The 27,616-nt window shown below is 41.7% G+C and overlaps 1 protein-coding gene across 2 annotated transcripts in view; it reads left to right on the top strand.

Moving 5' to 3' along the window:
* The first annotated feature begins 3,382 nt into the window (after positions 1–3,382).
* The window catches only part of LOC103232723 (transmembrane protein 185A), a 33,581-nt gene continuing 9,347 nt past the window's right edge, over positions 3,383–27,616 (top strand). The window contains exons 1-3 of one of the 2 annotated variants that reach the window (XM_073013373.1): positions 3,383–3,621; positions 22,443–22,619; positions 25,049–25,256. In XM_073013373.1, coding sequence (XP_072869474.1) covers positions 3,584–3,621; positions 22,443–22,619; positions 25,049–25,256 — 423 coding nt within the window. In that variant the 5' untranslated portion in view covers positions 3,383–3,583. The remainder of the gene's footprint in view (positions 3,622–22,442; positions 22,620–25,048; positions 25,257–27,616) is intronic. The other variant, XM_073013374.1, reaches the window with a different exon arrangement.

Genomic DNA, 27,616 nt, shown 5'->3' with positions numbered 1-27,616 from the left:
TGGGATTGTCCTCCCTCCCTCTTCTCTCTCAGTAACTGTAGTTTGATACCTGAGGGAAGACTCCCTGAGGAGGTGGCTCCTTCTGGGCTCTGGAAGGCCATGGGGGTTGCTGCTAGTCCAAGCAGAACTATAGCTACTACCTCTGTGGTCCCTTCGGTTGCCTCCCCACAATCTCTTCCTCCAGTTCTCCAAGCCCCTAAATCTAGCCCTGTATTTAACCAAATCCCTGTCTAGACTCCAGACCTACTCGCCTCCCAGGGAGATCTCAATGTGCATCCAAGTTAGGCTAAAGTTGTCTGAAACAACGGGTTCTGTCAGGAAGGGGGAGATTGCATTCTGCAGGTGGATTAATTCCCAGCATCTTCAGCAATTCTCTAACTGGTGGCATTCAAAGTGTGGACTTTAGGGAACCTAGAGTGGGGAATTCCAGACTGAGAAAGCCTTGCAGGCTGGCACCTCCATGTTTCCTGGCTAAAGAACTTGTCAATCTGACCTCCCAGAAGCTCTTTATAGTCCCATAGACCTTGCAGGGACTGGATCCCAGCGGGCCCTCCCTCCACTGGAGCAAGGGTGAAGCTGGTGTTGAGTTCGAATCTACTAATTCCACACTCTCTCCATTCTACTGCTGCAGCCAGGGAAGGAGCCTTGGTGGTGTGGAGAGCTGTTCCACTGCCATTTTATTCCCCTATGCCAGGTCTCCCCAGTCCAAGTGTCTAAATGCACCAGGATTCTCTTCACCAGGGCCTTGCTCTTCAGAGGACAGCCATCCTATATCACCACATTGGAGCTAATGTGAATATTGAATTGGTCAAGCCACCAACTTATCAGAAGGGTGGTACAAATCCAAGTTAGTCTTTAAAACCATGGTCAGATATACACTAATGCTTCTGGAACACTGTAACCTAAGCCCACCCCAAAGTCACAAGAATATGCTTTCTGGCTTATTTGGGGGTCATGCTTTTTCAATCCAGAGCCATTTCTTGCCTTTGAGTGAAGAACACTGGGAGCCCCTAGTAAGATAGCCCTGGAATTTTGTGGCAAGTCAAGAAAAAGATAAAGTCAAACTCTGCTAGTGGAGAAGATGTGGGTGTCATCTTCTCCACTAGTAATACTTACTCTTGATATGTCACCTTTCTTCTGAGAACGTAGAAACATTTCATAAGTGGTAATTAAGCTTCCCAACAATCCTGGTGCCTGCATATGGCCCAGGATCTTTCTCTAATGTCAGGATCATTTGTGGGTCTGTCTACACAGGTCATTGAGGCTTTGGACCTCCATCTAGGGTGGGACACTGAGTGAGGGCTCTGAAGTGAGCAGCGGGTTGTCAGTAGGGTCTTTTGCACTTGCTGGAGAGAGGACCAGATGGACATCTGGTTTCTGGCTTTTTTTTCCCCAGTAGCGTACCGGGCTGGGCTTCTAGAAGCAGTCCAGGTAATTCACCTCTTGAAGACTGGGGATGTAAGGCCTCGGGAAAGTCCAGTTCTTCCTGTATTTCCTCACAGACAGGTTCGTATGTTCCTCTTGGCAATTTACCTTGTCAGAGCTAAAGAACACTCTGACAAGTAATTTGTGCATCAGTGCCCTGTTGCCTTTGCTAGATAGCTTCTAGGGCCTGGTCAACTCTGGAAGAACTGCTAAAACTGAACTTGTGGGCCTGTAGAGTGGTGGTTCAGCTCCAGGACTCCCTGAGATCTCACTAAAATAGCATCTGCCCTCAAGGATCTGGACTCTGAGAAGCCTGCCTGGTCTCTATCTATGAAGCTCTTGAAAGGACAACGGTGCCTGTTATTCAAGTGTCTGAACTGGCAGACCATCTTCTCATGCCTGCTTGGGGCAAGGTCACTGGTAATGAAGATGGTGCTGTCCAATCTGACCACTGGCAAGCATCTCTTTCTAACGGTGTGGGCTTCAGGTTCAGCTAGACCCTGAGTTGCATCTGTGCTCCTCCACCCTTACTTGCTGGCTTGCTCAGGGTCTGTTTTACAAGTTTCTCTGTACCTTAGTTCCTCGTCTGTATTTGAGTGTTTATTGAGAACCTCCTCTGGGCTACACATTGGACTTTACCCAGATGATGGGAAAGGAAGATGGGTGAAAAAGTCTGGGACAGGGTCCTGGTGCTTCAGCAGATGAAAACTTGATTTGGGTTACTCATCCTTAAAATCAGCTCATATAATAATATCCATTACCCAGTGGGTGTTGGGAAGCTTAATTACCACTTATGATATGTTTTTACGTTCTCAGAAGAAAGGTGATACATCAAGGCCAAGTATGACTATAGCAGTTGTGATTCTCTCAAGCTGCCCTTGGGGCTAAACAGTATAAAATTGTCATTTGTGAAACTCTGCTATTGCAACAAAGGATGACTACTATCCATAATGATACTAGACTAATGTTTAAGACATTGCTGTGCTCATGAAAACTTAAATCTGCCCGAAGTGAAGATGGTAAACTAGGTCACCTGCTATGAGCTTGTCCTGCTCTTGGATTCCAAAAGCAAACAAAATCCTCGAGGGGCTGACACCTGAAAGAGTACCAGATAACAACAGCATTCTTTGAACACCTAGCGTGTACCAAGCAGTGTGTTATGCACATGATCTCACTGAATCTTCCTAACACGCTTAGAAAAGAGGATTTTATCTTTCCATTCTCCAGAGGAGAAAAACTGAGACTCAAAGATGTTGACTTGCCCAAGGAAGATGAATCTGGTACCTGTAAGGAGGGCAGCCTGGAGTGGAGGCAGACGTCAGTGTGAAGTGACCACAAAGTTTAGACAGGATCCAAGGAGGCTCTGAATTGGGTTAGAAAAATGAGGATGATTTCCACGTCTCCTGCTTGAATATCCCCCTACGAATAGGCCTGCTGCTAAGGGAAAAAGGGAACCCAGGAGGGGAAGGCGGTTGGGACGGGAAGTGACTTTGGGGCTAGGTAGCTTGAGTTGGGAATAGCCAGCATACCTGGACATGTTGCCTTGGGAATTGGAAGGGAAGTTGGGACCCAAACTTTGGAGTCGTTGACAGATGTCACAGGTGAAGCCTGGGATGACATCGCCAAAACGCAACGTCTCACTCGTTGTCACCACTCCCAGAGCTCAGCTGTCACTGGGGAAAATCTCCAGAAGGTAGCGCGGGCCAAGGTGACAAGTGTCTGCCAAGACCTGTCCGCCAGACTCCTCGGCGGCGCGCTCCCTTCCTGCAGGCCTTCAGCCCGTCAGTATCCCCTTCCTCGGGGCCCTGCTCACTCCCAGCCTCCATCCCCCTGCCATCTCCTCTCCTCGGCGGGTCGCGTGCAGACCCAGGCATGGGGGCCTCTCAGCGCTGTGCGCTCTGGGCGGGGCTCCGGACGCATGCGCGGCCGCCGTACGGAAGCCCGGAAGGAGGGGCAGGGGGCGGTGGTTCAGGTTTCTCCGGGCGGTGGCGGCGGTGGCGGCGGCGGCGGTGGCGGCGGCGGCGGCGGTGGCGGGAGCAGTAGCGGGAGCAGCAGCGGGGACGCGGCTGGAGCTGGCGCCATGAACCTGCTGTAAGGCGCAGGCTGTGCAGCACGGGCTGCGGGGGAGGAGGAGGACGCCGCGGTGAAGTTCTCCGCCATGAACCTGAGGGGCCTCTTCCAGGACTTCAACCCGAGGTGAGGCAGCGTCGTTGGCGTCCCCGGGAGTCCGCGCTGCGGGCTCGGGCAATTGCTGGTGTTCGGCTCCGGGGAGACACGGCGGGCGAGATGCTGCAGCCCGAGGACCCGGGCGCCTGCCCGAACCTCCCTGCGGGTGCAAGCTGTTCCCAGGCAAAGCAGTCGGCCTCGGCGCCCGCCCGCTTCCTCCTCCCGTGCCCGGTGCCTTCAGCCCCTGCCCGGCCGCGAGCCCCGTCTTGCCCCAAGGGAGCCCCATTCCTCTCTGCTTGCTGTCCCTCATTGGTGTCCCAATTTCTTCCTCTCGGTTCCATCCTCTTCTACCCCGCTGCGGGCCCTCCATTCTCCGCGTCAGGGCCGTCTCACTTGACCCAACACCCCTACCCCCACTCCAGCTGTTTCCTCCAGTTCCGCGCAGTCCTTGGGGTTTTCCTTGGGTTTATGCCCATCCCTCTCTTGTTTGCTTCTTTGTTGAACGGATACCTGCAACAGTGTTGAATACTTGGAGTCAGTGTCAGGGTATGGCAATGCCTTATATAATGCATTTCTGGGTAAGCCTGATCATTTTCCATACTCATTTTCTCATCAGTCTTCACTACAAGTTTATTTGCAGGAAGTAGATATTGCTGGCCTTCTTTTCCAGCTGGGGAACACCCAGTGGACAGTGTGGAGAAAACACTGGCTAAGAACTCAAGCGCCTGTCCTTGCACTTGCCCGACTGTTTTGTAACTGTTCTTTCCCCCAGGCTGTGAGCTCCCTGAAGTTGAGACCATCTCCTGCTCATCTCAGTGTCCCCAGCGCCTCCCACCCACCGTATCTGGCATATAAAATGTTTGTGGAACTAAACTGAGCCCTAAGACTTGGATTGGAGACCAGGCCATAGGTAACTGGGTGATTCTCTGCCCTTCTTTGGCCCTTCTGTAAAATAAGGAGTTGGCCTAACTGATCACTTAAGTGCACTGCTCTCCGAAGGGAGTATGCGTTTCCCTTATTTGCTAGTTGGGAAGACATGCGCTCAGTGAACATTTGTGTGCTGTAACCTATGCTAGGTGCTTTAGATGCTGGCGGTCTCAGCATAGGGGTGAAGAAGGGCTTGTACACTTAAGATGCCTTCCAGTACTGTGCAGTGCTGTACTATGGGGGCCAACTCTGGGGACCGCTGTCTTGGCTGCTTGTTGAGGATGAAAGGAAGTTTTAGGGAAGTATTTGTATGTTGAGGGTGCAGTCTCCCTAGGGATGGTGACATTTTAACTTGTGAGTCATTGTGACTTTCTATGTGCTCTTATTCCACTTTGAGTTCATGTTCTGGTCTGCAGTGCCAGTGTCTCTAACACAGTGCAGACATTATCATTGCTGGCCTGGAAGGCATAGAGGAGGTAACAGAACTAACTGCAGTCCGTTCCTCTGCTGCATCAAGGGGTTAGGATTGGTCTGCAGGGTAGTAGGGTTGGTGCTGTAGCTGGACAAGCCTTGTGTGTCTTCTATTTGGAGATGGTGATAAGAAGGTTAAGTAAAAACTGAATTGTTTTGTGCCCTTGGGCAACTCACTCATCTATTGTTTTATCTGTAGAATGAGTATAATCTCTCAGCAGGGTAAGGAGGCCAATTAATGATTGATTACAAAGTGCCTTACAAATAGAAAGCTACATGACTTGTTTGCAAGGTGACAGATAATTCAGAAGCCACAAGAAACTGCCTCAAGTGATCAAACAGGCTAACAGAGTTACCAAAGCAAAATAGTGCTGCACTGATATTACCTTTAACCATTTTTTCCTTTAGCCCTTTCCCCCCAAAAAAAATTAGTATATGAAATTACAATGAAATACCTGGTATCTAAGCAGATTTATAGTAATTATCAACATATTTATCAATATCTTAATTCTACCTGGATTAAAATGTATTTCTGCCTGAAAAGTTTAAAGGTCTTTTATACTGTGCCATTTTCCTGATTCATTGTTGCCAGAGGTAGTGAGTTCCTTAATTTTACAGATATTTCAAGGGGACATTGGCCAGGTATTATTGGTAAATCAGATTTGTTTTTTTAGCTGGTAGTGTTTCATGTCTCCTGAGCACTCCTAGTTTTTGACAATGTGCTGTAAGTCCCCTTGAATGCTGAGGAAGGCCTTCCCAATAGCTAGAAAGAAAACTGAGGGGTGTACACAGGAAGTTACCTTATGCTGGGGATTCAAACCTTGATGCTACTGCTTTGCCCCCTGCCTCTAATTTTGTATTCATTCAATATCTCCCTCCTACCCCAGAACCTTGTCACCTACTGTTCTCTTTACCAGGAATGTTTCCCTCTCTTTTCCTCTCCTCTAGACCTAGTGAACTGCTATTTATCCTCACTTGGCACTTGCTAAGGGAAGCTCTCCTGACTTCCCTGACCAGATTTACTGCTCCCTGTTTCTACGGTTCCTGTAGTATTTACTACTCCTCCATCATAGTACGTATTTGTACCCTTGTGTCTGTCTGGATTCTTATTTGATTAATACTTGCCTCCCCACTAAACTTTAAGTTCTATGGGGTCAAGGTTGTGACTGTGTCAGTATTGTAGCCTACATACTTGGAATAGTACCTGGCTCAATAAATATTTTTTGAATAAATAAGTAGATAACTCTCCAGAGCCTATAAGAGAAATCTAGAGCTGCTGCCTTCAATCACTGCTTTCCTGGTGGTCTGTGGCCTGGTTCTCTTTCTTCTCACACTCTTCCCACCTTCAGAGTGCAGCCATTCCATTGGAGAGATGGGAAATAACATGGCACTAAGGCAGAATATGGCTATATTTACTTTGAAGAGTATGTCTTTGTTACAGAAATAGTCACTGTCATGGTTTGGTGGGTCCCAAGGCATGGGTCATGGCTCCAGATCCCCTTTCCAACCTTTTCGATCTTGGTAAGTCTGAACCCATTGCCGTGTTGGCAAGGCTCTGGAAACTGCAGTGACAGAGAATGATTCACGGGTGTCAACACTCAGATGTACAGGGCTGCCAGCTGACCCACTCTGCCTATTTCCATCTGGCACAGAACTGGTTGATCATGAACTTCTTTTCATAATTGCTTTTTAGTTATGCAGGTTAACACATGCTGAAACAGATGTACTGGACCCACAAACAAGTCCTTCCTTGAATGCCTGAGGCTTCCTAACAGTGAAAGAGCCCTGTTCTTAGAATAGGCAAACTGATTCTGAGGCATTTTGGGTGGTAGGGATCTGGTAGTAGGTAGCATTAGGTGGGCTCCCTGTACTCACCACGGAGCCTTGAAATTTTCTGCTACTTTGGGGGAGTTGCTGGTTCAGAGAAGGCTCTTCCACCCTCGCAGCCATGTGGCACTGGAAGGCTGTGAGAACTCTACTGGGCCTTCTTAGTCATCTGTGTGGTGAGCTCCTGATGAGAGTGTGGTATATCCCTCAGGTGGGCTAGACTGGAACAAAGGCTGAGAAATGTTGCTCCATGGGTTCCGTCATGTGGGCATGGGGTACTGATGAGATCAGTAGTGTTTGGAAACTTCTATATGCTGCATCTTCAAAAGACATTCTGTAGTCCATATAAGTTATCTTGTACCTTGTTTGAAGTCAGGAAAAAGTAATGCGATTGCTGGTAATATAGTTCACTAAAGGCAGCTACCTGGCCTCTAATAGTTATTTGCAAAGTATATTTAGAACATTGATTCATCAAACATCTCCTAGGTTCCTATCTCATGCCAAGCGATGTACTAGGTGCTCTAAGTACAAAAATAAATGGAATATAGTCCTCCTCTCAATGCATAAGCCTAGTGGAAGAAGCAGAAATGAAAGGGAAATAAGAATTCAATAGAGTATGAGGCATTACAGAGAAAGAAAACAAATGTCTTGGAAGTACAAATGGCAGAGCCACTAGTTCTGTCTCGAGCAGGCAGGGAAGAGTCTATAATGGAAATAACTTTTGAGCTAGGTTTTGAATTGAGCTAGTCTTTTGAGCCAGACTTTTGAGCTAAAATTGTAGAGTTGTCATCAGACCAGAGAGTTGGAAGGGTATCTTGTGGGGAAAAGAAAGATCAGATTGTTACTGTATCTATGTAGAAAAGGAAGACAAGAAACTCCATTTTGATCTGTACTAAGAAAAATTGTTTCTGCTTTGAGATGCTGTTCACCTGTAACTGTAGCCCCAACCCTGTGCTCACAGAAACATGTGCTGTAATGAATCAAGGTTTAATGGATTTAGGGCTGTGCAGGATGTACCTTGTTAACAATGTGTTTGCAGGCAGTATGCTTGGTAAAAGTCATCGCCATTCTCCATTCTCAATTAACCAGGGACACAGTGCACTACGGACAGCCGCAGGGACCTCTGCCCAAGAAAACCTGGGTATTGTTCAAGGTTTTCCCACACTGAGACAGCCTGAGATATGACCTCATGGGAAAGGAAGGGCCTTATGACACCCATAAAGGGTCTGTGCTGAGGAGGAGTAGTGAAAGAGGGAGGCTTCTTTGCAGTTGAGATAAGAGGAAGGCTTCCGTCTCCTGCTTGTCCCTGGGAATGGAATGTCTGGGTGTAAAGCTGACCATTCCCATTCGTTCTATTTGGAGATAGGAGAAAACCGCCCTGTGGCTGGAGGCAAGATATGCTGGCAGCAATACTGCTCTGTTACTCTTTGCTACACTGAGATGTTTGGGTAAAGAGAAACATAAATCTAGCCTATGTGCACATCCGGGCACAATACCTTTCCTTGGACTTATTCATGATACAGATTCCTTTGCTCACATGTTTCCCTGCTGACCTTCTCCCCAGCTGTTGCCCTGCTACACTCCCCTTGCTAAGATAGTAAACATAATGATCAGTAAATACTGAGGGAACTCAGAGGCTAGTGCTGGTGCGGGTCCTCCATATGCTGAGCACCAGTCCCTTGGGCCCACTGTTTTTTCTCTATACTTTGTCTCTGTGTCTTGTTTCTTTTCTCAGTCTCTTGTCCCACCTGATGAGAAATACCCGTAGGTGTGGAGGGGCTGGCCCCTTTCTGTATCTCAGAAGGGACAAAGTACACAAAGGCATGGGGTCATGATAGTGCCTGGTATGTTCAGGTAGTGAAGAGGTCCGTGTGGTACGAGCACTGCAGATGACATGTGTCGTGTGAATTAAAAATATATAGTGTTAGTTACTGCAAATGTTTTTTACAGGTTATTGTTTTTAAGAAAGCAGTATCCAATGCACAAGTGTACTGTCAGTACTGTCAATGAACTACTTACCACTCAAGTGACTGCTTATTTGTTGTTCTGTCCTCTCAAGCCACCTACAATCAGAAAATGGTCTTGATTTTACTGATGTTGCTGTTAATAATAGCTGTGACTTCTTGAATACCCACCACATGCCAGGCCCAATGTAGGGGCTTTGCATCCATTATCCATGATCTTTACAACAACCCTGCAAAATTAGATATCAGCCTTATTTTAAAGTCTTGACAGCTTGTGACTTCCCTGAAGTTTCTCAGACAGGGAGAATCCAAGTCAAGATTCAAATCCACGTCAGTCTCATGAAGCCTGTGCTCTTTCCTGCATGCCATGCCGTATTTCTTGTTAAGTGGCAACTCCTTTCCCCCATGACATTGTAGATCCAGTATACTAAGGAACTGTCTATTTACGAATTGTAAGTAATTAAAACAAACCTCTTAGTGGCGCTTATACATCCAAATGAGTGTTGTCATTCAAAGAAGTTACTTGGGGAAAGAGAATGTATAAACCTATTCCATCGTTCATACTCCTTGTTACTCATCTGGAATTCCCTTTAAAGTCAGTTTACATATCACATAAGAGGATCCATCTCATTGCTTTATGATCATCTATCATTTTCAACCAAAATAGTTCCACCTAGTTTGATCACACATCCTATTCACTAACCTTGGCTTTGACTGACTGCCATTTCCAAAATTCGAATCCACCCTCAGTGAAAATGTAGTACCATTTGGGATAGTCAGAAGATCAGACTGCAGGTTCTCAAGGTGCTTCCAAGAAAAAAGCTTCAAAGATGATTTGAGTAATGAAGTACCATTGGAATTACTGCATTGCCTCCCAAGGGGACTGGTTAAAGGAGAGAAATCTCATTTGAATGTATAATTTCTAGTTTTAAAAATATCATTCCTCTTACTTGATAATTATACACACATTGTTCTTAGCTGTGTTCTTTAAGGGCCAGGATTGGGAGGTGCTGAATTAGGTGCTGAATGAGTGGATGTTGAGTACAAATAGACATCTACCACTGGGAAATCTTTGTTGTACAGGAGAGACGGTGAATTGAAGGAGTTTTAGATAGTTTCCTAGGACTCCAGAAGTTAAGCTTTTTAATATGGAGCTTGAGTTTTTAATTATTTTGCCTGATATGTCATGCCTGTACAAGGTGACTGGAATTTAAGACAAAAGCCTCGAACTCTGGAGATAGATGCTTTATAAGTGGAGACTCATACTTTGTCAGCTCCAACCTAATAGTGACAACAATGATTACTGAACAAGATTGTTACTTACAGTGTGGCAGAACTTTTGTCTTTCATAGTACTGCTAAAACTAGAATGGGTAAAATGTATCATTTACACAGTGCTTTCACATACCCTTGTCTTAATGAATCAGTATATGAGGAATCAGATAAGGAAACAGACCTGGGGGAAAATAACTCACCCAAGACCACACCGCTGATGAATAGCAGTTGAGGAACTTAAATGCAGATCTTCCTACTGGCGTGGGCTCTGCTATTATTTGGCTTTTGTGCTTTTTTGTATCTACTGGTTAAATGCTCTTAAACATTTTTCATCTTAATAAAACCAGCTAAAATCTCCACTAAAAGACTTTAAATTTGGTTAATAAGGTGTAAGAGGGGCAATTCCCTTGATAGTTTGTGAGAATGTCAGGTTGTCATTTGGAGCCATGCTGTCAAGCTGTAAACTGGGATGTGCCATCCAAAGTTTGTGTGTGCGTATGTGCCTGTGCGTGTGTACGTGCATGCAGGCATGTGTTAAGGCGCGTGTATGTGCTCCAGGGAAGCCAGCAGCTTCCACTGGAAAAAAACTGATAGGTCTAAAAAGAGTCCAGCTGCATTCTTATGATATGCAGAAAACAGATACGAGAACTTTTACAGTCAGAGTCATCATTCCTTTGCTATGTATATTCTCTCCCTCCCTGCTTCCTTTTCTCTCTACCTATTCTCCCAACCCTGCAAACTGGAGAGAGGGAATTTGAGCCTGAGCAGAAAGCTCCATATAAATTTCAGAGAGGACACCAGGTAACACTACTTAGTGATTCATAATATACTAACACTACAGATTCAAATGAGAGTGGAATAAATCCATTCTAAAGGTGTAACTGGAAAGGTGCATTTTAAGAAGTAGTGATTAATGTTAAACCGGAACCTCCCAATTCTCCCAGGTTTGTGGAGAATTAAGCAGTCTATTTTTATATTTGGAATCTGGTCTGAATATTTCTTGAAAAGTAACTCAAAGTAGTTTAGGCTATGACCGTAACTTATTTTTGTAAATGCATTTTCTTATCACTGTATTTTTGCACATTATTGTGTATTCTCTTGCAAATCAGGCTTGATGTTTCCTTTTGGCTATGCAGTCACCTTTTAGACTTTGCTTCCAAATATATTGATATAGTTAAGATACTATTCTCTTTCCCCAACTAGGAATGTGTATGAATTACATCTTTTGAATTTTCTGATTATATTACTTTGTTTTACTTGATCAGCTTTGTAGTTTAATTTTTTTTTAAAGCCAGCTGTTGGGATTACTGATCAGTTTCATTTTCATATCTATATTTCTACTTTTACTTTTATTATTTTCATGTCTTGGCTTTTTCCCCAAATTTCTTAGAAACTCAGTTTACTAGTTTTCCTTTGCCTCTTTTTTTTTCTTTGTTTTCTACTTTTATTTAAACATTTGAAATGAACACATTTTCTCTGAGTTTTGTTTTGGCAGCTGCCCAGGTGTTTTTATGTTTCAATTGTATTTTAGTAATTTTTTCTTTTTTAGAGATGGAGTCTCGCTCTGTCGCCCAGGCTGGAGTGCAGTGGCCGGATCTCAGCTCACTGCAAGCTCCGCCTGTAGTCCCAGCTACTCGGGAGGCTGAGGCGGGAGAATGGCGTAAACCCGGGAGGCGGAGCTTGCAGTGAGCTGAGATCCCGCCGTTGCACTCCAGCCTGGGCGACAGAACGAGACTCCGTCTCAAATAAAATAAAAAAAAAAAAGAAAACTTCTAAAATTATTTCTATATTCCATGGTCATGCTGTTAGGTTTTTGTTATTTAGGTTTTCCTTATTAGTCCTCTTAGCATTTTAATACTTTTGGCTTTGAAATCTAATTTATCTCATTTTAAAGATAGTAAATTGTTGCTCTTATCTTCATCCAGGCGTGCTAAACCTCTGTCATCTGATTTCTGATAGTTGGTTCGACTTTTGACTTTGGTTCCAAGTGTAACTCTTGAATGTAACAGATTTACTTTCTTAATCTAGGAAGCAAGCTTTCTTTTTATAGAGGTGTGGTAGGCAGAATAATGACCCCCAAGTATGTCCACATTCTAATCCATGAAACCAGGGAATATGTTTTGTTACATGGCAAAGGGGAATTAAGGTAGCAGATGGAATTAAGTTTGCTAATCAGCTGACCTTAAGATGGATTATTCTGGATTCTCTGGCTAGGGCCAATGTATTTACAGGGTCCTTAAATATAGAAGAGGGAGACAGAAAAGGAGGTCAGAGTGATTGAGTATGAGAAGGACTGCATTCTTCATTGTTGACTTTGAAGATGGAGGAAGGGGCCATGAGCTAAGGAATGTGGCAGCCTCTAGAGCTAGAAAAGGCAAAGAAACATTCTCTCCTAGAGCCTTCAGAAGCATAGTCCTGCTGACACCTTAAGTTTAGCCCAGCAAGACCCATATTGGACTCTGACCTCCAGAACTGTAAGGGTTATGCTTTTTAAACCACTAGGTTTATGCTCTTTAAGCCACTAGGTTTGTGGCAGTTTTGAATGGCAGCAGTAGGAAATTAATAAAAGAACATTCAGCCCATGTATATTTTTCTAACCCTAGTATTTGAATCATGAATTATGTTTTGTGTGTCCTTTTGTAAGTTTATCTTCTTTTCTATTTTCCATGTAATAGACATAAAATTTTAAGTTTCCTTTAAATTATGTCAAAAACCACATAAAATAATCACTTTTCCAGCATTTAAAACATTTTGGTACTTCCCTTTCCTTTAGTTCCACTATTCTCGTTTTTTATTAAATAAGGAAACTTTTACAGAGGATAATGAAGTTAGCTTACAGCATTTACCCCCCCAACCACCACCAGCAGTCTATTTTTTTATTTATAGTCTGAAAATCCTTTAGGATAAAAATTACCTGTACTATTATCTAATTTACATATGAATCCTGTGTCTTTCATTATCTTAGCATTTGTTAATGTTTGTATCCACTAATTTCTTTTAAATAGTCTGTGTGTTTTCAAGTCCATTGTTTCTGATAATTATATTTGTAGCCACAGGCTTTAGTTGACAAATTGGCTCTGTTTTTTTAGATTTTGGAATATTCCCCTCTGCTTTAAGAGAGAAAACTTCTGCCTCTACTAATTGTGCACTGTATTTGTGGTGATAACTCCATTTCTATTAACTTGTGAATCCTGCTCCACCCCACCTTGACACAGGCTCTCTTCTTGTCCAAAGTCTAAGGGATGAAGTCATTTTTATCTTGGTTTCTTTAAATGTTCTCCCTCTCTTTGTAGCAGCTTGTAAAAGCCTGTTTTTGTTTTCGAGTATTAATAATATTAACTAATGTGTATTGAGTACGCTGGTTGTCAGACTGTTTTCCACAGACCTTGGAGGTGGGCCTTGAGACCCTTTCCAGGTATCCGCAAAGTCAAAATAATAATAATACTAAGACATTCTTTGCCTTGGTCGACATTGGCACTGGTGGTGCAAAAGTGGTGCGTCAAACAGCTGGTGCCAGAGCACAAATCAGGACAGTGGCACCAGCTACACTAGTCTTCTGTCACTGGATTCTTCACCACCACATGCTGGACTTGCAGTTAAAAAAAATGCCAGCTTCACTTACGAATGTCCTTGATAAAGCAGAAAAATATTAATCTCATTTAATCTTGACCCCTGAATGCACATCTAGTTTAATATTCCATGTGATGAAATGAGAAGAATGCATAAAGGCTTGTTGTATGCTGAAATGCAGTGGTTGACTTAAGGAAAAATGTGTGTGCCTGAGTTACAAGCTGCTGTTTTCATGGAGTATCATTTTTATTTGGAAGGATAACTGACAGACAAGACTGTGGTTATTTGTGTTATGGTGTTTGACAGACATTTTTTTGAAAATGCAAGAAGCAAACCTTCAAGGAAAACAACTCATGGTATTTTTTATAAATGGTAAAATTTGATCTTTCATGGGGAAACCAGAATTTTTGAAAAGTTGTATCTACTACCATGAGTTTGACAGCCTCCTAGTACTTAAAATATTTCTGATGAAGTCGGTGGAGATGGTAAGTAATGTGATATTTTTTTGCTATTGTATATGAAATGTGTCGACATTTGACAGCCCTTTATAACTCAGTAAACCAATATTTTCCAGTCAACCTACATTGTATTATATAATAATGCTGGGATAAAAGATTCACTGAAAGTATAAGAGAGACCAGTGGATTTCAGTGTAGCAGAGTACAAAAAGGTCATTGATATGATTCCGGATTCCACATCGCAGTTAACCTTTAAGAAACTACCACTTGTTGAGTTTCAGTGTCCTGTTGAATATCTACCATTATCTGAAAGAGCTATTAAAAAAGTTCTTTTCTAACTACTGTTGGGGTCCGCGTGTTTCCTAAACAAAGGAATGAACACACAAGACAACACAAGACAAGACAAACATGGCGGCCGCCTCCAATGGCGCGCTCTGGTTTATTTTATACAGTCGTTTGTGGAATGTTGCCAAGTCACAAGACACATTGTTGTTTTTCTGACCTTTCCCTGACTTTCTGGATTTTCAAGATGTTTACACATAAACAAGCCCCCAACGCCCTGCTTCGTTTGCAAGAGCAGGACTTATCGGAACGTCTCCTTTGCGAGCACGTAGTCCTCTACAAACTACACATCTCTGTGAGGCCAGATTTTCTTCATATACTTGAACCAAAACAATGTGTTGCAACAGAATGAATGTCAATGTAGATATTAGAATCTAGGCGTCTTCTATGAAATCATACATTTAAAATTTTGCTAAACTGTAGAAACAGTGCTGCTGCTCTCACTAAATTTGTGTTGGATTTGGAAATGTTTTTAAATAATGTTATTTATGTTAGTATGTAATGTGTTTATTATTACCTTTAAAGAGTAGTTTTTTCACAAGGTCAGGAGATCGAGACCATGGTGAAACCCCGTCTCTACTAAAAATAGAAAAAATTAGCCGGGCGCAGTGGCGGGCGCCTGTAGTCCCAGCTACTCGGGAGGCTGAGGCAGGAGAATGGCGTGAACCCGGGAGGCGGAGCTTGCAGTGAGCCGAGATTGTGCCACTGCCCTCCAGCCTGGGCGACAGAGCGAGACTCCGTCTCAAAAAAAAAAAAGAGTAGATATTTTTTGAATAACCACTGTATCAGAAATATTAAATACCAATAGGGATAACCCACATCAACAAGAGCTCTTTGGGATCCTCAGTAATTGTTAAGACTGAAACGGAGTCCTTTTTAAGAGTTAAACGTCAAAATTTTTGATACTAAAAACTTTGAGAGCCACTGACTTAGTGCTTTATACAAAGCACATGTTATACTCATTATCTTATATTCGTAGCCACCTTATGGGGTACATATTATTGCCCTAACTTTACGGGTAAGAATACTATGACACAGTGATGCTATGTATATTTTTGTTAGCAACCCCTCTGAATCTCATGGTCTTCCCAGCATAGTTTTCTCTCTTAGAGGCTTGCTTCTGAGTTTAATTTTGTAGGTCCCATCTTCTTACAACCCTCCTCCCTTTTTTCCAATCGAAGTTTCTTGTGTTATTTTTCATAGTACAAAAATAGTACATGTACCTTACAGAAAACTCAGATATCATAAGCAAAAGAGTATAAAGACTATCCTTAATCTTCCCGAGTGGAGACCCGTTAGCTGCTCAGCAGATACTTATTCAGATGCTTTTCTGAACATGTTCATTTATCAGTGTAAAACTTGTTTAGTATAATACTGAATTAAAAGGATTTTGGAGTCAAAGGGTTTGACTCCCAACTCTGAGCTCTTAGACAAGTTATTTAACATCTAAGCTTTCTCTGTTCCTTATCTGTAACTGCACTGATCTGTTTTCTGTGTCTAGAGTTTTGCCCTTTCCAGAATGTCAAATAAGTAGCATTGTACAGTATCTTGTGTTTTCAATCTGAATTATTTTACTTATAGTGTGTTTTAGATTCATCAGTGTTGTTCTTTTCACCCATAGTTTGTTACTTTTTACTGCTGATTAGTATTCCATTGAATGGATATACCAAAATTGGGTTAACCATTCACCAGTTATGGATATGTGAGTTGTTACCAGTGGCAATTATGAATAAAGCTTCTTTGAATATTTGATTACAAGTCTTTGTGTGGACATATGTTTTCATTTTTCTTGAGTAAAATACCTAGGTGTGGGATTGCTGGGCCATAGAATAAGTATACACTTAACTGTATAAGAAACTTCCAAAATGTTTTCTAAAGTGGCTGTACTATTTTGCATTCCCACCAGCATATGTAAGAGTTCTAGTGTGTGTGTAATCTTATCTCATTGTGGTTTTAATTTGCATTGTCCTAACACCTGAAAATACTGAGTATCTATTGTGTGCTTATTTGCTTTTTGTATGCCGCCTTTGATGGGATGTCTCTGAATTTTTTGGCCATTTTTAATTGGCTTGTTTGCTTATTTTTTTAGTTGTAAAAGTCCTTTTTATATACTGGATACAGATTACTTTGTCAGATACGTGTTTTCAGAGTATGGTCGTCTAGTCTGTGGCTTGGCTGTCATTTTCTTAATGATAGATATCTTTTGGAGAGTAAGAGTTTTTCATTTTGGAGAAGTCCAATTTCATATCCCATCTAAGAAATGTTTGCCTAACCCTAGGTTGCAAGTATTTTTTTCATATGTGTTTTGGACATTTTATAGTTGTGTATATGACATTTAGGTCTATGATCCATGTTACATAAATTTTTGTATATGTTGTGAGTTTAAGAGTCGAGGTATACTTTCCTCATTTATCCAGTTGTACCACCATTTATTGAAACATAATTATTTCTCCATTGAATTGCCTTGGCACCTTTGTGGAAAATTAACTGACTCAATATGTGTGGGTCTGTTTTCCGACTCTCTAGTATGTTCTATATATCTATCCTTATGCCAGTACTACATTGTGCTTATTACTGTAGCTTTATAGTAAGCTTTGAAAGCACATAGTATAAATTGTCCAACTTTGTTTTTTCTCAGAATTGTTTTGCCCATTCTAGGTCCTTTGCATTTCCATTATGACTTTTAAAGTCAGTATGTCAATTTCTACAGAAGAACCTGCTGGCTTCCAATTTTCATTGGTATTGCATTGATTCTTTAAAATAATTTGGTTAATTTGGTGTGTGTGGTAGGCTAAATCATGGCCCTCAAAGATACCAACTTCCATGGAACCTGTTAAAGATCTTGAGATGATGGGGTTATCCAAGTGGGGAATAAATGCAGTCAATCACAGGTTCTCTTAAAAGAGGGAGATAACATTAAGAGAAGGCAGTGTGGTGGAAACAGAGAGATTTGAAGATTTTATGCTGCTGGTTTTGATGATAGAGGAAGGGGCCATGAACCAAGGGAATACAGCTCTGGAAAAAACAAGTAATAGATTCTCCCGTAGAGTCTCCAGGAGTAGGTCATGCTGACATCTTGATTTTAGCCCAGAGAAACCGTTTTTGGACGTCTGGCCACAGGATAATAAATATGTGCTATTTTAAGTCACCAATTTTGTGGTAGTTTGTTACAGCACCCATAGGAAATTAATACACGGAGGATGTAAATCTTAACAGTAGTGAGTGTTCTATGAACACAGTATATTTCTCCATTTATTTAGATCTTTAATTTTTCTAGGCAGTTGTGAACTGAATGTGTCCCGTCAAAAATCACAAGTTGACTCTAATCCCCAATGTGATGGTATTTGGAGACAGGGCATTGGGAGGTGATTAGGTTATGAGCGTGGAACCCTCATGGTTGGAACTAGTGTCCTTATAAGAAGAGACCAGAGAGCTAGCTCACTCTCTTTTCACCATGTGAAGGGTGTGAGAAGTCTGCCATCTGCCACCCAGAAGGCAGCACTCGCCAGAACCCAGACGTGCTGGCATCCTGATCTCCAACTTCCAGCCTCTGAAACTGTGAGGAATAAATTTCTATTGTTTATTAGCTTCCCCACAGTCCTACCAGTGTTTTGTAGTTGTCAGTATATAGGTTTTGCATATATGTTGTTACGTTTATCCCTGTTTTATATTTGTGATGCTATTGTAAATGGTGGATTTTTCATAAACTTTTAATTTTTGAATAGTTTTAAATTTATAGGAAAGTTGCAGTAAATGATATATATTTTTACGTTTCTGTTTCCAATTTGTCATAGCTACTATATAGAAATGCAATAATTTTTGTACATTTACCTTGTATCCTTCAATTTTGTTAAATTCACTTACTAGATCTACTAGCTTTTTCGTAGATTCCTTAGGATTTCCTACACAGAAAATCATGTTGTCTGTAGATAATGACAGGTTTACTTCTTTCTTTCAAAACTATATTCTTTTAATTTCTTTTTATCATGTTATTGTTGTGGCTAGGACCTTTAGTACAATGTTGAATAGATGCGTTGAAGTGGACAAACTTGCCGTGTTTCCTGTCTTAAGGGGAAAGTATTGAGTCTCACCATTAAGCATTATAACTACAGGTTTTTCATAGATGCTTCTCTACTCCTAATTTGTTTAGAGCTTTTACCTTGAATGGGTAGCAAATTATGTCAAATGCTTTTTAAACAACTATTGAGATGATCATGTGATTTTTCTTTTTCGGCCTACTAATACCACGAAGGTTGCTAACTGATTTTCAGATATTAATCCAGGATTGTGATCTTGCAATCCCAGCTAAACCAGACTTAGTCATAATGTAGTATCCTTATATATTGCTGAATTCAGTTGGCTAAAATCTTTTGAGGATCTTTGCATCTCTGTTCATGAGAGATATTGGTCTGTAGTTTTCTTTCTTGGCCAGTTTTGGTATCAGGGTAATGCTGGCTTCATAAAATAAATTGGGAAATGTTCCCCCCTCATCTTTTTTGCAAGAGTTTGTGAAGAATTGCTGCTATTTCCTCTTTAAATGTTTGGTAGATTTTGCCATGGCCTGACATTTTCTTTGTGAAAAAAGTTTTAACTAGAATTGCAGTTTCCATGTCTTTGTTTCAAGAAATTTCCTGGCATAAAGTTGTTTATAATATCCCCTACTTATCCCTTTAGTATTTTTAGGATTTGTAGTGATATCCCTGCTTTCATTCTTGATGTTAATAATTTGAGCCTACTCTTTCTTACTGATTACTCTGGCTATAGATTTACCAATTTTCTTATTTTCTCAAAGAAACTGCTTTTAGTTTCATAGATTTTTTTCTCTAATGCCTTTTTACTGTATTTTATTGATTAATGTGCTTATATTTATCAGTTTGTTCTTTCTGTTTACTTTTTAAAAATTTCCTTCCCTTTCTTACATGGAGGTTCCTTACCTCCACGTTCTTTCTATTTTCATAAGATAGAATCTTAGATTATTGACTTGATATCTTTTCTAATGTAAGTATTTGATGCTAAAATTTCCCTTAAGTACTGCTTTAGTGTATCTCACAAATTTTGGTATATTGTGTTTTTGCCTTTATTTAATCCAAAATATTTTTCAATTTTCTTCATAGTCTTTGACCTATGGAGTATTTAGCAGTGTGGCATTTAATTTTCAAGTATTTCGAGAATTTTCCAGATATTTTTCTACTGTTGATTTCTAGTTTGACTCCATTGTGCTTATTTACTTTGTGTGATTTCAGTCCTTTTAAATTTGTTGAGCCTTGTTTTATGGCCCAGAATTCAATCTGTCTTGGTGAATGTTCCATGTGTTTTTGAAAGGAATCTGTATTTTGCTTTTGTTGGGAAGAACTCATTAATATTAATTAGGTCAAGTTGGTTGATAGTGTTGCTATAGTCATATATATCCTTAGTAATTTTCTGTTTGTGTTCTGTTAGTAAGAAAGGAATGTTAATTTCCATTTACAGTTTGATTTTTTTTATTTCTCCTTTTAGATTGATCAGTATTTTCTACATGTATTGTGAAACTTTGTTATTAGGCATATAAACATTTATGATTGTTAGATCTTGACAAATTGACCCCTTTATCATTATGAAGTGCCTCTATTTGTCCCTGGAAATAGTCCTTGTTCAAAAATATACTGTGTCTTATGTTGTGGTAGGCAGAATGCCCCACCCCCACAAATACACAGATACTCAGGCCTTAAGCCCTGAAACTTGTGAATATGTTATTTTACATGGCAAAGGGGACTTTGAAGATATATTTATTAGCATTAGTTTCTGCTGTTACCATGACAAATTACTGAAACTACTCAAGCTTATTATCTCTCAGTTCTTTAGGTCAGAAGTCCGGGTACAGCATGACTCAGATGGGTCTTCTGCCTAGTTTCACAGGGTCAAAATCAAAGTGTTAGGAGGGCTCTGTTCCTTTCTGGAGCCTCCAGGGATTCATCTGCTTTCAAGCACATTTGGGCTATTGTCAGAATTTAGTTCCTTGGGGTTGTAGAGCTGAGGTCCCCTTTACCTTGCTGGCTGTCAACTGTGAGTTATTCTCAGCTTCTGAAGCCTGCCTGCATTCCTTGGTTCGTGGTTCCTTACCTCCGTGTTCAAAGGTAGAAGTAGCAGGCTGAATCCTTCTCAAGTCTGGAATCTCTCTGACTTCTGCCTCATCTCTCTTCCACCACATCTCTCTGACTTACTCTTCTGCTGTCTTAAGGGCTCATGTGATTACACTGGGCACACCTGGATAATCCAGTATAATCTCCCTATTGTAAAGTTAGCTGATTAGTAACCTTAATTCCATCTGCAAAGTCCCCTCACAGTATTACTTAGATTACTGTTTGATTGAATAATCAGGGCACAGGAATCCTGGAAAACTTCTTTAGAATTCTGCCTACCACAGTTATGGACCTTAAAATAGGGAGAGTAGCCTGGCTTAACCAGGTGGACCCAGTTTCATCACATGAACTCTTAAAAGCAGAGGACTTTCTCTCACTGGAAGCAGAAGCGATATGGCAGAAGAAGTGAGAAAACAATCCCAAGCATGAGAAAGATTCAGTATGCTATAGCTTGTTACTGGCTTTGAGATGTAGGGGCCTATTTGCAAGGACCCAATAGAAGCCGCTACCATCTAAGATCAACTGCAGGGTGACAGCAAGCAAAGAGACATGTACCTCAGTCCTACAACCACAAGAAACTGGATTCTGCCAACAACCTGAATGAGCTTAGAAGTGGATTCTGCCAGAGTCCCTTGATAAGCATTCCACCAACCGACATCTTTATTTCAGCCTTGTGAGGTTCTGAGTAGAGAAACCAACCAAGCTCATCTGGCCTTCTGTCATATAGAACTGTGAGATAATAAATTTACATTGTTTTAAGCTGCTAAGTTTGTGGTAATTTGTTATAGCAGCAATGGAAGACTTAAACAGATGTTAATATAGTCATTCCAGCTTTCTTTTGGTTAGTGTTTATTTGGTATAACTTTTTCTTTCCTTTTGCTTTTAATCTGTCTGTGTCTTTATAGATAGATAAAGTGGGATTCTTATAGGCAGCATATAGTGCCTTGCTTACTAATCCAATCCGATCATCTTTGTCTTTCAGTTGGCCATTTATATTTAATATAGTTATTGACAGGGTTGAATTTTAACGACTTTCTTGCTGCAGCCTGGAAGCTGCCTCTGATCTGCAAACTGCGGCAATAGTGGGGTTTACCTCCTTTGTTTCCTCCCTCTCACGTGTTCTCCACTGCCTGTTGTCAATGTCTGAAAACTGTTCTTTTGTAGATGCTATCAAGTTTCTTATTTAGGTGGGAAGGTAAATTATATTCCCATTATTAAATCAAGGCTGGAAATAGAGGTCCTCAAGAGTATAATTTCTAATTATTTCAAGGACATCTTCAGTAGCGATTCCCTTTTATATGAGACGTGAGCATGTGTGTATGTGTAATTTATTCATTCATAGAAAGTATAATACATATACTAAAATGTTCATGCCATATGAATATGACAGATGGCTGCCTTTTTAGAAATAGAATCAGTCAGTGATAGAACTTGACCATTTTCAGAGCACATCAGCCTTTTCCAGTCTCTGTGTCTTGGTATAGCTAGTTCCTTCTGCCTGGAATACTTCCTCATCTCACTTCCTTTCCTGCCTGGCAGCTTTCTGCTTGCCCTCTGGAACCAGCTCCAGGGTCACCACCTCTCTGCTTCTGAGTGCCTCAGACACAATCTGTATTTCCTCTTCCAAGCTCTCGTCACAAACATCATGCTGTATTATATGTTTCTGTGTGGTCTTCCTTCTATGAGGAAGCCTTGGAAAGCAGGAGACTTATTTTAGACTTCTTTATGTTTCTCTTATTCCTAACACATTATGTCTGCCCCATAGACCTTTTCAATAAATGATTGGTTAAGCTAGTGACTCCTTTTACATGCTGACAAATATGGCTCTTATTGCTCCCCATTTCAGTATCACATATTTGTGAAAGTGAATCCTCTTTAATCGTTTTACTTTTCTCCTAGTAAATTCCTCATCTATGCCTGTCTGCTGCTGTTCTCTGTGCTGCTGGCCCTTCGTTTGGATGGCATCATACAGTGGAGTTACTGGGCTGTCTTCGCTCCAATATGGCTGTGGAAGTTAATGGTCATTGTTGGAGCTTCAGTTGGAACTGGAGTCTGGGCACGAAATCCTCAATATCGGTAATACTGCTTTATACAACTCATTGGTCTCTAGCATGAGGGAGCAATATCTTGACTTTTCTCACTTTTGATGAAGTAAGGACCATTTTATTTTCTGCCTATCTGGGGTCTTAGAACTATAGTATAAGCTAACAGATCTCTTCTGTGTTTTTGAAAATTTGGTCTTTGGTATGTAGTTTCTTACAAAAGCAGTGCCATTTGGGGGGTAAGTTGCCAGCCAGCTCACAAATGCCTGTATAATCCAAAATGTACCCAAAATACAGAACTGGTATGCCATACTAGACTAAGCAGCATGAAACCACCCTGTTTTTAGGAAAAGACACTCATATTATGTTTGGTCATGAAAGATCTGTCTCCAATTCAGTTTTGAAGCTGGGGCTCCCATTGTCCCACCCTCCTAGTCCCAGAGCTTTAGGACTATTAGTAGTGTAAGGGAGGTGGCTTGGCCAGGAGACCATGAGTCCCTGAGACAGCAGCTGGGGAATGAGGAAAGTCAAGGGTTGGATGCCAAGAAGGAAAGCAGAGCCTTTGGGGGCAGGGGAGAGGAGTACCCTTTACTGTTTCCAACTCTTGCCCTCCCTGCTCTTGGATACCTCTGCTGGCCCAAATTCTTGGGAGTTGGCTCACACCAGCATGCAGCCTGGTGGTGCTGGGACCTGCAAGAGACTTTCCCTTCTCTGCCACAGAGACTGTAACTACATAAAGGGAAAAAGGGGGACTTAAGACTGGGAGGCTATTATGAACCTTCACTGGGAAGATGAGGAGTACAGGAATTCCCAGAAGGCAGCTGCTCGTGTGGGAAAAGTGTAAAGTTGAAACTTTTTTTTTTTTTTTTTGAGAAGGAGTTTCGCTCTTGTTGTCCAGGCTGGAGTGCAATGACGTGATCTCAGCCCACTGCAACCTCCACGTCCTGGGTTCAAGTGATTCTCCTGCCTCAGCCTCCTGAGTAGCTGGGATTACGGCACCTGCCACCATGCCCAGCTAATTTTTTGTATTTTTAGTAGAGATAGGGTTTTACCATGCCAGGCTGGTTTCAAACTCCTGACCTCAGGTGATCCACCCACCTTGGCCTCCCAAAGTGCTGGGATTACAGGTGTGAGCCACCACGTCCAGCCACTACATCAACTTTTTAAATTTTTGTTTACTAAATATAAAAATGATTCAGATCATGTAAATTCCATATCACATACATGTCTAAGAACTGTAAAACAGTTACACAGAGAGCCTTGGCAGATGAGGAACATTCATGTATAGCTGTTTCAAGGTTCTTAGATTTTGTTTTGAAAGATTGATGGCCTGTGTGGCTGTATATGTTTTCTTTTTTTTATGAGATATTTCAGATAATCTAATGTTTGCTTCTCAAAGAATGCAAAGTTAAATAAACATTTAGGTTCTACTAATTGATATTTAGAATATATTCAAACTTCTCTTTGTTGGTCTTATTTAAGATGCTTTGAGCAAGGAAAGGAATTGTGTATGTGGGGTTGAATAAGGAATGTACAGGCGTGGTCATTCTCGTGTTAACATTAACCAGTGGAACACGGTTGGGTCCTACAGGAATAACCTCTGATAGCATTTTCTCTGTGATCTAACTTCTGGTGTATTTATCACCCACAATACATGTATATCATAAATGTTCATCTGTATTTTGAATAAACATTGTAGGCCTTTCAAATGCATTATAGAGCCGTTTCCTGATTGCTGGCCTTACCATTGCTCAATTGTAGATCTGTTAAGTTTATTGTGTATGATACTTAACTAATTAAACTGATTTTGTTTGAGAACAGTTTTAACTCTTGTTCTTCTTTCTCTTTCATCTGCAGGTGTTAATGTATCTTAATGGAATAGAAAGGAAAATGAAAATCATTTATATGTTTTATTTGCATTTTAAAATAGCACCTAACAATAGTTACTACCATCTTGTTGAAATATAACTGGCACTTGTTCATAGAACTAGAGTTATTTTTATAATATTGTGTGAAGGATGGTTTACATGGTTTTTAATTCATTGAAAAATGAGGATCGTGAGACTTAAGGGGTATTTGCCTGGTTTTAGCAGCAGAAGCAAATCAGCTTGAATACTCTTGGAAGTAACTCGTTGTTGAATTTAAAGATGTGAACAGAAGTGTTTATGTACATTGTCAGGGAAATAACTGGCTATTACTTTTGAGAATATGCCTATACAGTTAAAACATTAAATTCTGGTTTGGTTGTAATGTTCATTTGGTATTATGTAGTAGTTCTTCGATGTTTCAGAGATTGCCTACCAAAGCTTAGGTTTAAGTTAGCTTTCTACCTGATTTCCCTTACTTTTGTCAAATTTTCAAGTAAAATTCAAAGTATCAGTATAAGTTGGTATTTGCCCTGAACTGCTTGCTTATAATGGAGATTCTGAAATGAGGGTGTTTTCTTCTTCTCTCCCTTTTTAGAGCAGAAGGAGAAACATGTGTGGAGTTTAAAGCCATGTTGATTGCAGTGGGCATCCACTTGCTCTTGTTGATGTTTGAAGTTCTAGTCTGTGACAGAATCGAGAGAGGAAGCCATTTCTGGCTCCTGGTCTTCATGCCGCTGTTCTTTGTTTCCCCGGTGTCTGTTGCAGCTTGTGTTTGGGGCTTTCGACATGACAGGTCACTAGAGGTGAGATTTCATATATTTAAGAATGTTTTCCACTTTGGGAGGTCAAGGCAGGCGGATCACTTGAGGTCGGGAGTTCGAGACCAGACTGGCCAACGTGGTGAAACCCCATCTCTACTAATAATACAAAAATTAGCCGGGTGTGGTGGCATGTGCCAATAATCCCAGCTTCTCAAGAGGCTGAGGCTGGAGAATCTCTTGAACCCAGGAGGTGGAGGTGGCAGTGAGCCAAGATTGCACCATTGCACTCCAGTCTGGGTGATAGAGTGAAACTCCATCTTAAAAAGAAAAAAAAAAAAAGAATGTTTTCAAAAGTAAAATATTTTGCTCAGTTATTCAGATGTCAGTTTTTTTACCCTTTGTTAGGAAGAGTTTGATCATTAACAACTCTACATCATGAGACAACAAGGCAACAAAAGACAATGGAAATAACCATTTTTCTTTCTTCACTTAGAACACTAGCTTTTCACCCAGGACATCAGCCTTCTCTCAGCTTCATATCCTGTATCAGACAGAAACAGAACTGATAGGTTAGATACAGATGTACATATAAAGAGAGTTAAGGAACTGGCTCACATTACTGTGGGGCTGCCAAGTCTGAAATCTCCATGGCAGGTGAACAGGCTGGAGACCTAAGAGGAGTTGACACTGCAGTCCTGGCACAGAATTTCTTCCTCTCCAGGAAACCACAGTTTTTGCTTTTAAGGCCTTCACCTGATTGCGTGAGGCCCACCCATGCTATGGAGGGTAGTCTCCTTTATTCAAAGTCAGTCAGTACCTTCATAGCAACACCAAGCTTAGTGTTTGATTAAATAACTGGGTACTATAGCCCAGCCAAGTTGACACTCAAAACTGACCATCTTCCCACCTCAGACCCCATGATTAAGCACCTCCCCTGCTCTCTGGTTAGCTTATACTGATGTGCCCATGTGTTTGTTTATTCATTCAATAAACATTTATCAAGTATTTACTGGATGCCAAGTCCTTTTTCCTTAAGCATAGGGGATATGCAGATGAATAAAATACCAGGACTAGTAATAGTAGTAATGAAAATAATTGCAGATAATGTTTATTGAGCACTTACTGTGTGCCAGGCATTGTGCTAGGCACATCACATGCAGTAGTTTTCTTATTAACTATTCACAACCCTGTGAGGTAGGTCCAGAGAAGATAAGTCATTTGTTCATGGCCACATGCGAAGGGGCAGAACGAGGATTCCATTTGAGTCGGCCCAACTCTAAAGCCTGGGCACATAACTACATAACTGCACAGAAGCTGAGGGCCCAAAGCTGAATACTGATGGGTTAAGGGGAGAACTAGAGGCTAGAGATGCCTGGTTTTGAGCTGTGTGGATAAAGAGTGAAGGAAGAAGACCGCAGTTGGCTTAGGAAGTAAACATAGCAGCCGTAGGGTGGGTCAGGCATATAAGCCTGGACCCCAGGTATAGGCGTGAGGGGAAGGTACCTAGACAGAGGGATGGTGATGGAGCAAGGCCCTGTGGGACTCAGGGAGAATGGGACCCGGAGAACCAGGAAGGGTTTGGCCTTGAACAAGGGGAGATATTCCCTGATTTTCATGCTGGTGGAAAGGCCACAGCATGGGTATGACTGGTAGGTAGGAGTGAGCTATGGAGGGAGAGTATCTGGTGGTCCACTTTCACCCTCCCTAGAATTCCCAGTTTATATCAGGGACTTGAGCATCCATGGATTTTGGTATCCACGGGGGGTCCTGGAACCAATACAAGGGCTAGGACTGCATTGGGCCTGAATTGCAGAAAGTAAGTCTTTCATACATTCACACTCTTGGCATTCCTGCCCTTGGAAGAAACAACATACCAGGAGCTGAGCTCCCTCCTCCTGTGACGCAAGAACAGTACCTACGTTGGTAAGGGGGTGGTTTGGAGTAGGCTCATGCAGAGATGGGAAGGAGGAGTTGAGGGTCTGCCAGGGAGCCCTGTGTCGGGAGGAAAGGGATGGCATTTTTGGGACACATTGAAGCCTAGAGGCAGGAAACACTCCATCAGCTGAGTGGACTGTGGCAGTTCAGATCCGACGGGAGCACAAGGTGGAAAGGAAGGAACTGTGGGAGTTGAGATGAGAGGGAGCCTCTACAGAGGGATTGGGCCAAATAGGGGCCACATCCTCAGCCTGCAGAGCATGTGCTGAAGTGCCCCAGGCACCCCAGTGCACTCGCAGGGCACTAGGGGATAGTGGACATTTTGAGGAAAACAGTAATACCTGACATTTGTTGGGACACCATACAAACTACTAGCTTGAAATAGTTTACAGGTTTATTTTTAGGCCACACTACATTCCTTTCAGTGACGTCGTATCTTTAAGAAGCTGGGTTTTCGGCAGCTGCTT

This window comes from Chlorocebus sabaeus, chromosome X (assembly GCF_047675955.1).
Source record: "Chlorocebus sabaeus isolate Y175 chromosome X, mChlSab1.0.hap1, whole genome shotgun sequence".
NCBI classification, from domain to species: domain Eukaryota; kingdom Metazoa; phylum Chordata; class Mammalia; order Primates; family Cercopithecidae; genus Chlorocebus; species Chlorocebus sabaeus.
Note: the sequence above shows the minus strand (reverse complement) of the source record. Positions and strands in the feature narration are given on the sequence as shown.